General features: G+C 34.3%; 1 protein-coding gene across 1 annotated transcript; it reads left to right on the forward strand.

The window, feature by feature from the left end:
* The first annotated feature begins 875 nt into the window (after positions 1-875).
* LOC132282986 (calmodulin) lies at positions 876-7,124 on the forward strand. Its single transcript, XM_059784844.1, has 4 exons — positions 876-1,066; positions 4,815-4,972; positions 6,457-6,537; positions 6,626-7,124. Exons 1-4 carry the CDS (start codon positions 991-993, stop codon positions 6,758-6,760), a joined length of 450 nt encoding a protein of 149 aa, XP_059640827.1. The 5' UTR covers positions 876-990; the 3' UTR covers positions 6,761-7,124.
* The last annotated feature ends 7,788 nt before the right edge of the window (positions 7,125-14,912 follow it).

A 14,912-nucleotide genomic window follows, 5' to 3' on the forward strand; every position in this document is an offset into this window, starting at 1 on the left:
ACAAAATATAATTTATTTGAAATATATGTATTGGATCAAAAAATCATTTTAGACGTCTCATTTTTAAGAAGTTTGGACATTTATAAAGTAAAAAAAAAAAAAAAAAAAGTGAACAATATAAAGTTTTTTAATTTTTTTTTATGCATAAATTGTTCATGAGGATAGACTGGTCAAATTTATTAAATGCAAAGTTTAAAGTCTCCTAAACGGTTAAAGGGTAATTTGGTCAATTTCTCATGTAAATGGTTGTCTTTGTCCATTTTTGAACCTTCAGGGGTGTCTTTGTCCAAAAAACAGGTAAGTTTCATCTGAATATCCTTTTGTCAAATCTAAAAGGGTGTGGTTGTACTTTACCCATATTATAAATTATATAAATTTTAAATTATTGTACTATGTCTATAAATTATTAGATATATATAATGGTGAAATAATTAAAAATTTTTATTTTATCCTAACATAGTAAATTATGGGATTCTTTTCTTCTCTTCTATATAAAAAGAAAAAAATATACAATATGTTTCATAAGAATATCTGTAACAGTATGTTAAAATTATGTGTAAATTTTGTTTTATCTCCAGCAGTCTATTAACATATATACCCGTGTGTAAAATTATTGTGTATTCTATTTTTACCTAAAAGGTAATAGATAAAAATAAATAATCCAAAATGTGTAAATTTACACAATAAAATGTTAAATAGAGTTTAAAAATGAGCATATTTATATTGTGTTTATAAAAAAGTAATGATGTTAAATAAATAAATAAAAGGTGATGAAAAACAAGTTCTGATTACTACTATTCCTAATAATGATGTTGATGCTAGTAATATTCAATTTAGTACCGTAATAACCGTGGCGTCCAAAAGTATAAAATGCATTGTGCCTCTTTCTAGCCTTTGTTCCAGAGTAAACCCTAAAACCTTCATTTAGTTGGGTTGACTCTCCGTCTACGGTTTCTCTCTCTCTCTCTCTCTGCTCGATACTTGATAGACATGGCTGAGCAGCTAACTGAGGACCAGATCGCCGAGTTCAAGGAAGCTTTTAGCCTATTTGACAAGGACGGCGATGGTATTCTTCAGACACACACACACACACATGTATATCTTCATATATACAGACGCATAATTGTTAACTTCCGTTTTGTTCTCTCTCTGATTAGCTTTCATTTGTTGTTCGAACTGCTTGTTTAGTTTTTGTTTGTGATTTATTTTAGTCCAGATCTGGTTTTCTGAATGTTCATTTGGAAATAACCCAAGTCAATGATTTGGGTCTTTTGTGTTTCTAACCTTACAACCTCAGCAATTTCTTTTGCTCTCTATGTGTCCTTCTTGTTTGCGGGCTTGGAATTTTTATTCATTTTTTTCCCTCAAAAATTTCATTTATACATCTTGCTTATTTTATACTATGCAAGGTTAAGATTCTACATGGTTATTGATACACACTACTTTTGTTTGCCTACTGTTAGATATGTATGTTTTCTTTACTAATCCATTCTTTCTTTATTATAATGTGTTCTGAATGCTTGGTCTCTGTCGGCCATGGGAGCACATTTATTTTCCTTTGGGTTTAGGGGTGCGTAATAGGGACATGGATCATGATTAGAGCTAGGTAGCTTTCTGAATTTTCATCATATTGGATGGCTTTATCTAGCTTCAATTGGCTCTTAACCAGCCTTCTATTCTTGGCTATTGTGAAATTATGTATTTGAGAGCATGTACTCATATTAGGGTTAATTTCAAGATTCGTTTTTATTAGATTTGTATTCCTTTGATGGTCAGTTGGTTCTTCCATTCTTTTTTGATTCTCAGTGGTTCATTCATTAGCTGCGGTGACAAACCAAGGAAACTTCTTGGTTAAATAAAAAAAATTATTCTGTTATGAAGCTTTGGGCATTTGATTTTTATGAATATGATTGAGGCTTAAGCTGTTCATTTTAGACATAAGATAGATGGTTAAGGCTATTTTAATTGGATTTGATTGGCATTTGTTTACTAATTAGTAATTATAAGCATATAATAAGTTTGGTGCTTGTTACGCACCCTCTTTGTTACTTTTCACATCTGAATAATTATGATTGCTGAGATATTCTTTCTTTGTCGCTTCAACATGTTTCATGTTTCTTTTGTCAACGACAAAAACAATTTGACACTCTATACATATATAAATTATTGAATGCTAAAATTAGCTTGTGTCATTGCTCAAGACATTTACAATGAATGAATTTGCGGTTCTAATGAATGAATTTAATGAATTTTATTAGTGGGCTTGATAGGGTTATTTATATATATATATATTTCCATTTTTCATTTTTTAAGTTAGAAACCTTTCATACTATGCTTATATCATGCAAAGACTATTTGGAATTCATGATCTGGGCTTATTATGATTTCTATGATCTAAGACCTTGGAATTCATGCTATGGGCTTTTTATGATGTCTATGATCATATTTTGGATAAGGAACCTTTTTCACTATAAAAATTATTGCACAAGAAAATCTATAAAATGGAAAATAAGTTTATGTTCATGACTTAGTGTGTGACTGTATTTTTGCAATGTTATATGCTTTGTATGTTGTTAATGCCTCTCTCCATCGATTTTGGAACTTTTTGAATTGCACATAAACCATATGATAGTATAATGTATTGTTTATTTTTGTTGATTAAGGGCTAGTAAATGAAATGAGCATTATGACCCACTTGTGAGGAGCTAGGTCTCCACATAGGTGGGACATATACTGAGTAATGCCTTTTAGATGCCATTTGGTAAACCTAGAATCAGGTCAACTAAAGGGGAGGTTGACCAGGTGATGCAGGATAAGAAACCATAAGAGGACTAGAACACATGAAAATGAGAGGAAAAACAAAGAAGAAAGGGATGTGAAGATAAATAGAAAAGATATGAAGAGTGCAGGAACAAGGATAAATTAAAAAATAGAGTGTCTGAAGGTTAGAATAATTTTATTACATATGAGCCTTACTTACAGGCTAAATCATAGGCAAGCTCGAAGGAACCCTAAAATAAGGAAGAAATCACCCTGAAGTTAAAAAAACATACTAGGCAAAAAAATAATAATAATAAAATAAAATAAAATAACCTAAATAACCCTAAATTAAGAGTGGCAATTGGGAAAATTAGAAACAAATGGAGTTTTGGATCCTATATTACATAGACATGGAAAAACATTTGATATTTTTGATACCTAAATGTCCCTTTTTATCTTTATTATGAAATGACCAAACTACCCTCTCCACCAACCTTACTAACTTAATCCATTTTTCTTTCTTATTTACCCTCTCTTCCATTATTGCACCGGTGCAATAATTCACATGTTTCTTCAAGCATATAAAAAGTCACAAAGTCACATGAATTGCACTGGTGCATGCCGCCTTGCACCTGTGCAACTTGGCTTTGCTTGGTGTAACTTTTAGTGATGAATTACTCTACAATATTAGTGTTGTACGTCAAGTTGTTAACACAATTTGATGAAGGATATGAAATGGAGCATATAAAAGAGAGACATGGAGATAATAAAACAGAGTCTATTGTATGACGGTTCAAAAATCTCTGTTGGAATTAAATATTATTTATTTACAAAGTCTTAGTGCTTACTCTACAATATTAGTGATGTATGTCAACACAACTTGACAAAGCATATGAAATGAAGCATATAAAAGAGAGAGACATGGAGAGAATAAGGCAGAATCTATGTTATGGCTGTTCAAAAATCTCTATGTTGGAATTAAATATTATTTTTTTTACAAAGTCTTAGTGCTTATTAGTAATAGCTTTGGGCATCTATTAAAGAGGTTGAAATTCTACTATTGCTTGTTAGGAAGCTAAACTTTGGACATGCAAATGAATCGCTTTATGTTTTAGAAAATGCAAATCAAATTCACGTAAGTGATGTTTTGTTAATTTCAATGAGCACAATTGTGACCTCATATGCATATGCAAATAATATTCACCAGGTGGAATCCCCCGACATTGTATATTTAATCCTTATATTAGTACATATTAATACAGTATATCACTTACGAAATTCTTTATGTTACCTTAGAATGACGAAGCCAAAAATTCTGCATTATAAATGAAATAATACACCCAAAAAGTTGATGAAGAGGGTAGTGGAGTTGGTATATATCAGAGGATTCCGAGTGGGGGGAGAGCAATTGCATCAGATGGAGATCTCACATTTATTGTTTGTCATAGTCTTCTCACTTCTGTGATGTAGATTTGGGTCAGTTGAGAAATGTGAGAAGACAGAATACCCCCCCTCCTCTCTCTCCTTCTCTCCCATGTGTTTGTGTGATAGGGAGAGTTGATATGAATTATATAACAACTCTTTTCCCCCCTCTCAAATGCCAACTTTCTTGTCTGTTTGAGCCTGAGTCCAACATGAGCAGCTTGTTAATATATCAAGCCATACTCAAACTCAATAAATCAAGTTTTCACTAAGCTTGAAGTGAGCTTGAACCATATGAAGAAACATATTGAAATCACTTGGTGCCTTTTGGCTTCAATGATCACACTTATTGCACTTGATGTCTGAGTTTTGAACTGTAAAATTCTTGTGTAATATTGTCTTCACAGGATAGAACAGGAATAGCTAAAAGTTCCTTAAAGGCATGGGACACAAACTTATGACAAACTTTTTCTGTTTGCCATGCAACCATTATTATTATTGATTTTCTTTTCCAGTTGTTTTGTTACTCTCTTGTGGTTGTACTTATTTATTCTTTTATGTTACTACTTCTAGATTGAAACTGTTGTCTGACAAATGAAATTTCTTTTTTGATGTCTGAATTGATTTTACAGGCTGTATAACTACCAAAGAGTTGGGTACAGTGATGAGATCTCTGGGACAAAATCCCACTGAAGCTGAACTGCAAGATATGATCAATGAAGTTGATGCTGATCAAAATGGTACCATTGATTTTCCTGAGTTCCTGAATTTGATGGCACGAAAAATGAAGGTGGGTTCAATTCTGTACATTTATTGGGCTCCAAATTCTTAGCAAAACCCAGAGACTGATTCTGTTTATGCCTGTGATGTTCGGATATTAGGCTTTGGTTCTGAGCACATGCTTGTTCAGAGCATGCAGCCCAAGGTTTATTAGTATTATTATTATTTATTTTATTTTGTTTTTATCTTTTTTCATGTTCCCCACCTTCTTGGCCTTAATTTTACATTTTTTAAATCTGAGTTGACCTTTGCCTACAACATTTGGCTGTTTGGTCCACTTGTCGCCGTGAATAAATCTCTTTTTGGGGTACTTATCAAAATGCTTTGCGTTTTAGTGTTTACTATGCAGAAGTATAGTTTCTTCAGCAAGATGATAATTTGGTGATCAAAGAATAGCATGCTTTTTGCAAACTTATAATCCTTTGATCCTTGCATATATATATATATATATTTAATATGTATGTATGTATGGATGTATGTATGAGTGTGTGTATATGTATATATATATATATATATATTTATATTGACGCATTTCTGTTGGTCTTCATTTCAGTACAAACTCAAATCAACTAGCTTTTTGTCAATTTCAATCATCTTGTGATCTTTTTATAAGTGTACCAGTTAATTGAGCCTTGCTGACTATTTAATTCATGACTGGTTTGAGGTGCTACATGTTCTAAATCATCCTGAAAGTCTGAGACATGCATGATTCCAAATTTTTGCACATATTATGCTTGTATCTCAGGTTGTGGAAGCAATATCCCTTGGTTTGTATAAATGCAAATCAATTAGCTATTGTTAATATAAACATCTATAATCTTGTTTTAATTGTAAAAGTTGCTTAACCATGCTGATTATTTAACTTATGACTGCAGCTTGAGGCTGCTACATGCCGCAAATCATCCTGAAACATATATGCACTTATATTTGAATTTTTTACAAATGTCTTGTATCTTGGGTTGTAGAAATTTTATACTTTGGGCCATAAGGGGACAATTTGCCACCATGTTTTCACCTGGTTTAGAACTCATGATTGGCTACATTCATTGACTAGTCAACTGCATGTCATACTATATATATATATATATATATATATATATATATATATTTTTTTAAAAAAATAAAGAAAAAAAGAAGAAGAAATATAATGTTTGGCAGTTCTTATATGTATATAAATTAGTTTTTCAATGCAATTTCTTTAGGTCCAACGTGAAGTTATTTACTGGTGTAAGTCAAGTATAAATAATCTTTGCTCTCACACGCGCACACGCACTTACACATTGGGTGGGTGTGCACGCATACAAGTACACATGCAGTGCGTGATGGAGGATTGGAGTAGTCTTAGTCAAGTGATAATCGTATATACCCTACCAAAGAAAAATTATGTTATATTTATATAATATGGGGCCATAACAAGAATGAGTTCTTAACTGTTTTGAGTACATGATAGATGTACACACATTGTAATGTAATCATACTTTTCTTCTGGTGAAGGACACTGATTCAGAGGAGGAACTCAAAGAAGCTTTCAAGGTCTTTGATAAAGATCAGAATGGCTTTATTTCTGCTGCAGAGGTAAGGATCACGTATTGATTCTACTTGCTTGTCTGTCAATTTAATTGTTTAATGAAACGAGAAACATACTTAATTTGAATGTTTGCAGCTTCGTCATGTAATGACAAATCTGGGGGAGAAATTGACTGATGATGAAGTGGATGAGATGATAAGGGAAGCAGATATTGATGGCGACGGTCAAGTGAACTATGAGGAATTTGTGAGGATGATGCTGGCCAAGTGATGGCAATTATTTCCTTAGTGGCAGCATCTCTCAACTTTAGAGAGTCCATATGGAGGGTTCCTTCTTATTTCCTTTAATTGGTGTTTAGCAAGGATCACGGGTATTTTTTTAACTGGTCGTCTATTTGGTCGGAATTGAACTTTATTTTCTGTCATGCTGGTGAATTCTGCTAACCACCACCATAAACCGAAAAAAAGGGTCTTTGTGACCTTTTCATGACAATGGGAAGGAATAAAAAAAAAGGGTCTTTATTACAATTTGTAATCTGATACATTGGATCTCGTATGGGCTTTGCAGTAACAAAGGATATTATTACTGAACTGATCTGCTCTTTCTTAAATGAGATTTTAGGCTTTTTCAAAAATAGTTCTGAAAATATTTCTGTATGATCAATTCAATAATTTGGGCAAGTTGCTTTGTTACAAGTGAGAGTTGTGGTTATGCAGGCCCGATAGTGCATCAATCCACTATATCCAGAAAAAGAGTACAATGAGTCTCACAAGTAATTGATTACCAGTAACACATTCATGTCAACGCTTTAGGTATCTATGGGGTAGTATAAAGGTTAAAACATATCAAAACTCAAAATCCTGAAGTTGGTAAGGTCATGCCAATGCAAGGCTTTTGCATTCTGGGGAGAGAATTTGTGGTTTGTCACTGACTTACTAGGACTACCCAATGAAGAATTGGACATCCTCACAGTAGATGAATGTGAATCAGAGAGAGAGAAGGGAAAGATTGATTATCATAATTCTCTACACACACACACACTAGTACAACTAAGTGCACACTGCACTCCCCTGTCCACATCACCCTTGCTTAGACCTTATGAGCCCTCTCAGCTCACAAACAATATATAAAAGAGGTTACGGTCAACAATACTCAATCTGTATTACAAGATAAGAGTGAGAAAACAAGTTTAAAGTATCAACCGCATCAACTGTTCTTCATTTTGCATCAATCTAGGGTTTGAGGGGTAAAATTGGAATTTTGTATACTCTCAAACTTTGATTCTTTGATATGAATTCCACAGCCTTAAATACGCGCATAGGATGATGATAATCATGATGAAAAAAAAAAAATCAATAATAAAAGTAAATAAATAAATTAATATAAGTCATAGATTAGGTGAATATAGTTGAGTATTCTTGAGGACTCAACTATTATTTACATGTTGTAGACACTAAAATTTTAATGGACTTTTGTTTTAACAAATTGACCTATCAAATATGGGTCTAATGTTTAATTAAGTTATTTAATTGGCCCAAATTTGGTCCACTTAAATTATTTAATTAGCTCAGCCCAGATGATTAAATGAAAAGATAATTATTCCTAATAAAATATATTTGAAATAATTAGTTTTAAGGATAATTATCATAATATAACCGGCCCGACCCAATTATGATTTTATCCTTATCAGGAGAGGACACGTGTCATCATCTTATTAATCCAAGAAGCCTATAAATAGAGACCTGGAGGAAGAAGCAAGGGGTCCAGAAATTGGGAGACTCAGAAATCCAGAGGGCCAAAAATCTAGAGGGATCCAAAGATTTAGAATTCCAGAGTAAATACAGAAGCGCTGCCGATATTCATCCCCAACATCCAAACCTGAAGGCAAAGAGCAACAAGCATATCAAATCGTGCCGTTCTTCACCAAATTTAACAAATTCTCTCTGAAGGCGAAGAACAACAAGCACATCCAAAGCTGTGCCGTTCTTTCTCAAATTCAACAAAGAACAACAAACACATCAAAATTGTGCTGTTCTTTTTCTACGATTCAACAAGTTCAAAGAATCACCAAACAAACACTGTTCGAGATTAAGCTTCGTCAGCCCTCGATCAAAAATCATCGGCATTCTTCCTTGACTACAAATACTTAAAGAAGATTGTCAACAACCTAATTCAAGATCAAACTCCAACAACCCTTGAATCCAACCAACAAAGGAAATCGAATCAGAGGATATTTTTTTTCTTTTGTAAAGAATATCTCAGAGAATTGTATTCAAATTTTTATAAATCAATAAATTATTATTTGCCCCATATTTCGTTCTTTAGTTGCAGACTACGAAATTTATGTATACAAATTTTTGGTACGCCCAGTGGGACATCATCTGCCTCTCATCTCTTTCTCCTACATCAAATCCTCAACAAATTCATCGTCAGATTCTATGACTTCTAATAAGATTCAGACGAAGAGCAAGAATACCACCAAGGATATCGCAGTCATGATGGACAACATCATCACTACCACAAAAGGTGGCAAGAAGGTTATAATTTCGTCAAGTGGTACAAACAACTTTATAAGTTCAATGATGTAGAGCATGGTCAAAGCATCCGTTCCTTCCAAAAGATAGCATAATGCAATGAGAGTTGATTCCGTCAAATCTGTCAAAGTAACAACTCAAACTCATACTGCATTCACCTCGCTAGGGGCAAGGAGGAAGGTTCCTACAACCTTAAAGGTTGTTCCAATCACAAGTTCAAGTTCAAGGCTGGTCCACCCAAGGCCAAAGATTTTTTCTGACTCCATCACTATGCTAATCATGAAGACGAGTACTACCTTGTACGAAGAGCAATTGACGACTATGGCCCGTGCAATTGAAAGATTACAACACTCTATTAAGGAACAAGATCTGAAAATTGCCTCGCTGACAGAAAAGTTAAAATTGCGTGACGATAATGCTGAGTCAAGCAAAGGCCGAATTCCTTATTCTAATTCAATGCCAGCGAATAGTCCAATTGATGATCAAAATGACGTGTCCAGCAATCCAACAATTGATGCTGCCTCTGTCACTTCACTTTCTGTCCAATAACTTCAAGACATAATAGTGAATTGCATAAGAGAACAATACAGTGGCGTTTCTCAAAGTACTCGCATGTACTCAAAGCCTTACACGAAAAGAATTGATATCTTAAAAATGCTGGTTGGGTCTCAACCTCCAAAGTTTCAACAATTTGACGGAAAAGGCAATCCCAAGTAACATATCGCACACTTTGTAGAAACTTACAGCAATGCTGGTACAAACGGAGATCTCCTTGTCAAGCAATTCATTTGTTCTTTCAAAGGGAATGCATTTGATTGGTATACAGACTTCAAAGCTAGAGGTATTGATAGTTGGGAGTAGATGGAACGAGAATTTCTCAACCGTTTCTATAGCACTCGTCGTACTGTAAGTATGCTGGAGCTTATAAACACAAACAGATGAAGGTTGCAGTTGAAACATGTATGCAAGGCATGCGCTGGGAACTTCTTTACATCCTACAAGGGATTAAGACTTGCACATTTGAAGAGCTTGTTACTTGAGCCCACGACATGTAGCTTAGCATGAAAAATCATAGTGATAGGGAAGATGTTCCCGATATACCCGACAACCTTCAAGAAGATGAGGGAAGTGAGTCCGAAGAAGAAAACAATATACTTCCTAACTCAGATGACAAAGTAGTTTCATATTTCATTATAAGCATCATCTCAAGATACTTGTATCAAGAAACGCACCATGCTACAACAACGAATTTAACCAAAAGTACAAAATCACAGGGGACATTAAGTCAAGAAAACCAAAAAGAAAATCCTCAAAGTGACGACGAGATAGTTTGTGTGACGACCCAAGTTTTATAAACCCGGTGCGTCAGTGATGTCCAAAAGATGACCCGCTAACGGATTCGAAATGCGGAAGCGAAATGTGATCAAAGCGAAAGAATTCTAAGGCATGGACGAGCATTTGTCCAATGCCAAAGCACTAAGCGCTCGTTCGGCACTCATCAGTGCTGAGCACCCGTTCGGCACTCATCAAGGCTGAGCACCCGTTCGGCACTCATCAAGGTCGGTCGTTTTGACCTATGGTCAAGCGTTCGGACTTGCATGGTCAGGCGCTCTGACCTATATGGTTAGGCGTTCTGATAGAAGGGTCAAGCATTCTGACCTATGGTCAAGCGTTCTGACCTATGGTCAAGCATTCGGACTTGCATGGTCAGGCGCTCTGACCTATATGGTCAGGCGTTCTGACGGAAGGGTCAAGCGTTCTGACCTACGGCTAAGCGTTCAGACTTGCATGGTCGGGCGTTCTGACCTACATAGTTAGGTGTTCTGATTGAAGGGTCAAGCGTTCTGACTGCCGAACGATAAAACAGAAATCAACAATTTACCGAAGAACAAAATAGAAACAAGAAATCAGCTGAACGACAAAACAGAAAGCAAGGAACCAGTCGAACGATGAAATAGAAACAAGAGATCAGCCGAACAAAAAAATAGAAAGCAAGTTTAAGACTAACCTTGAGGTTATACATACATTCCTAATGATCTGAAACAAGTTTAAAAACATACTTGTGAACTTTTAAAACTGATGGCTCTTGGCCTCTTGTTATACATACAAATTATGCATAAAAAAATGTACTTAGAAACACATTACATATCAAGGAAGCCATCTTAGCTTTTAAAATACCATACATCCTTGGTATGCAAAAATATAACATCAAAAGTAAGTATGCTAAACATTTGCATGGCAAAATACAAAAATATTCCAAATTGTTCATAAGCCTCTAAGGATGATGAACATCCGAGAACATAGTCTCCTTACCTGTAAAATAACCCAAACAACTAAGGTGAGTAATCAAGTTACTCGTAGGAAGAAGCATATGCGTATACCCTAAAGTTTCAATATCATTACAAGATTAATATAGACGAATACAAGGGATCATTCCACTTAACGTCTATGTTCAAGGTGTTCTAATGGATCATCTTAAGCTATCTTAAATGATTCTTTAGCAACACAAAATCAATATCAATGTACTTAATAACATCAAATTGCAAATAACAAAAATTACAAGTTACAATTAAGCATTTGTTGTCAACTTGGAATCGAATGCGAAATCAAATAGTGGAAAACTTGAACATCACATCTCGGAATAAATCAAGACTTAAACGGTTATTCCGGGCACTAACCCGCTCGTAATACCACCCCTAGTGCGCACTATATTGTAGAGATGTCTCTATCTCCTGTACTAGAGCCAAACTCTAGTCATATCGCTTGTAACACTTGTAACAATGTCCCAAGAGAATCCCAAGTCACAATTAAGTTCAAAACTCATACACTATAATTAAGGCATATGAACCACCTTCCATGCACAAGTATTTTGAAACCACACAAATCATGTCTTAGCATTCCAAGTCTAAAATGGCATATCAAATGACAAGTCCACATCATGATATTATGTACAATACAATACCACCAACTTATCAATTTAATCATGCCTCAACAATAAGCTTTATATACCAAATCTTAACATTATAGTAATAAGCTTCTAAAATAATTACAATTAGTAATCCACAATAATATAGAATTATCATCACAATAAATATAGCAATTCAAGTCAATAAGAATTGTATATGACATCAATAATTCTACACAATATAAATACATATCATACATGCTTAAATCAATAAATCTTAAGTCAAATGTGAGGATTTCCTACAATATGCAAGATTACAATATTAAAAGTATGTACACAATATATATTAAATCCCGAATGATCATAAAACACTCAAAGCATAAACATACTATCACTCCTACCTTAATAGAGAATTGAATCTCTATAATCCAAAGCAACCAAGCTTAAAATGGAAAACAAAACTAGGGTTTTGTGCAGGAGAGTGAGAGGAAACTTTTACTTCCTAAGGTTAAAGGTCTAAGGTAAGTGGAAGGAGACCAAAATGAAGTCAAAAGCTCTAAGCCAAGCTTTTCCTTCAATGGAGGTTAGGTTCGGATGAGAGCAAAGGGAATAGAAAGAGATAAAATGAAATGTGGTGGGTGGAGGATCTAGTATTCCTCCACTCACTAGGTGTTCTTACACTATCTCTCACACACACACAATGCAAGACTCAATTTGGTGCCTATATTTGTCACCAATCTATAGCTCCTTCTTAGGCTTAATCTTAAGCCTACACTTGTCAACCATCCAAACCGACAAGTGCACCAATCCTAGGCCAACAAGTGGGTGAATCTCCACCCTCCACATGTCACAAGATAAAGCTTCCAAGTGACTCCACCTCAATGCCAATAAGTGGCTCCATGAGAGTGTGACATTTTTCACACTTTTTGAAAATTACAAAAAGGTCATTTTTCAAAATATCTTCCAAATTAAATTGCAAGATGGTCCCTAAAATGAAAAATAATTACTTTATATAATTACACTAAAATCCCAAAAATCAAGAATGTTTCAAGGAAACTATGTATCCATACCTTTTACAAAAAAGTAAGCAACTAGCATACTTTTCTACGAAAGTAAAAATACAAATATCATGGAAATCAAATATCATGAATGCATGCAAAGCCAGAATAAAATCCGAACACGAAAAGTGAGGTTATGCAAGGAAAAACGATAAACGGGAAAAAGACGAAACAGGGAAAAGGACGAAAAAAAGAAATCACCGAAAAAGGAAAGGAAGGAAAATGATCGGGTCATTACAGTCTATACCCTTCAGCATAGGTTTGGATTGTCGTCTGATTCTTGCAAAATTGAAAAATAATTAAAGTTAAAGTACTCCCCGATGCGAGCATAAACTGTCGATGACACTCCTTCATATGAGTATAAACTGTTTGTCTGAAAAAAAAAAAAAAAAAATGATATTCCTTGACATTAGTTTAAACTGTCTACCTAAAAAAAAAAAATCAAGAATTCCTTGACACAAGTATAAACTGTCTACCTGGAAAAAAAAATCAAGAACTCCTTAATACGAGTTTAAACTGTCTACTTGAAAAAGAAAAAAAAAAAATCAAGAACTCCTTGATACGAGTTTAAATTATCTAAAAAAAAAAATGGCACTCCTTAACATGAGTTTAAACTGTCTACCTGAAAAAAAAAGAAAAAAGAAAAGGATAAACTCTTTGACATGAGTATAAACTGTCTACCAAAAAAAAAATTTATGAACTACATGATGACTTGATCCCTGTTTAGGGTATGTACGCATCTTGGAAGTTTGTTCCAAGTTTAGTTAATAAAAAAAAAATAAAAAAAGGGCAAAGTGTGTTTATCGCATGATATCAAAAGTGATTCGTCGCACCCTGTCAACAATAAGCCACCGAATTGTAGTTGCAAACAATAATTTTGGTTCATCGCCAAAGTTGTAGCTGCAAAGGAAAATTTGATACGTCGTCAAAGTGTAGCTGCAAAGAATAAGTTTGCTTCGTCACCAGAATGTCGTTGCAAAGGAAAAGATTTTTGATTCGATGTCAAGGTGTCACTAAATTTTTTTTGACTTGCCACCAAGGTGTTGCTAGAGAATTTGGTTCATCGCCAAAGTGTTGCTGCAACAAAATTTTGACTCACCACCGAGGTGTCGTCAAAAAAATTCTGCTCGCCGCCGAGGTATTGCTGAAAGAGAAATTTGGCTTTCCATTGAAGTATCATTGAAGAAAAAAAATTCTGCTTGCCACCAAGGTATTGCTAAAAAAGAAATTTAAGCTTTCCGCTGAGGTGTCGTTGAAAAAAATTCTACTCGCCGCCGAGATATTGCTAAAAGTGAAATTTGGCTTTTCGTTGAGGTGTCCTTAAAGAAAAATTCTGCTTGCCACCGAGGTATTGCTGAAAAAGATATTTGGATTTTTGTTGAGGTGTCGAAGAAAAAAATTTCGCTCGCCAATAAAATCATGAAGAATATTAGTGGCTGGGCACCAACATTCGAGGAATGCTTTGAATACATCTCCATAGCGATCATATGAAGACAGCTCGACATCTGAGACAATGAATTCTTCATTAATCTGATCAAAACCGAAGTTTGTGAAGTTGCAAGTGGCTTTACATGTCCATGAAGTGGAGAATTTAATATCAAGTCCAATGGATTCCCCATTAATTTGATCAAGACCGAAGTTGGTGAAGTTGTAAATGGCTTTGCATGTCCAATGAAGTTGAGAATTTAATATCAGGTTTAATGGATTTTTTATTAATCTGATCAAGAGTGAAGTCGCAAGTGGTTTTGCGTGTCCAATGAGATGAAAAAAAGAGAGAGAAAAAAAAAATGCGTGAAAAAAAAAACAGAGAGAGCGAAAAAAAAAAAAAAAAAAAAGGAGAGAAAAAAAATGCGTGAAAAAAAAGAGAGAAAAAAAATGAGTAAAAAAAAAAAGACGTCAAAAAAAAAAAAAAAAAAAGAGAGAGA

Source organism: Cornus florida, unplaced genomic scaffold (assembly GCF_030987335.1).
Source record: "Cornus florida cultivar Cherokee Brave unplaced genomic scaffold, ASM3098733v1 CherokeeBrave_3.0.0_Hap2_Chr11, whole genome shotgun sequence".
NCBI classification, from domain to species: domain Eukaryota; kingdom Viridiplantae; phylum Streptophyta; class Magnoliopsida; order Cornales; family Cornaceae; genus Cornus; species Cornus florida.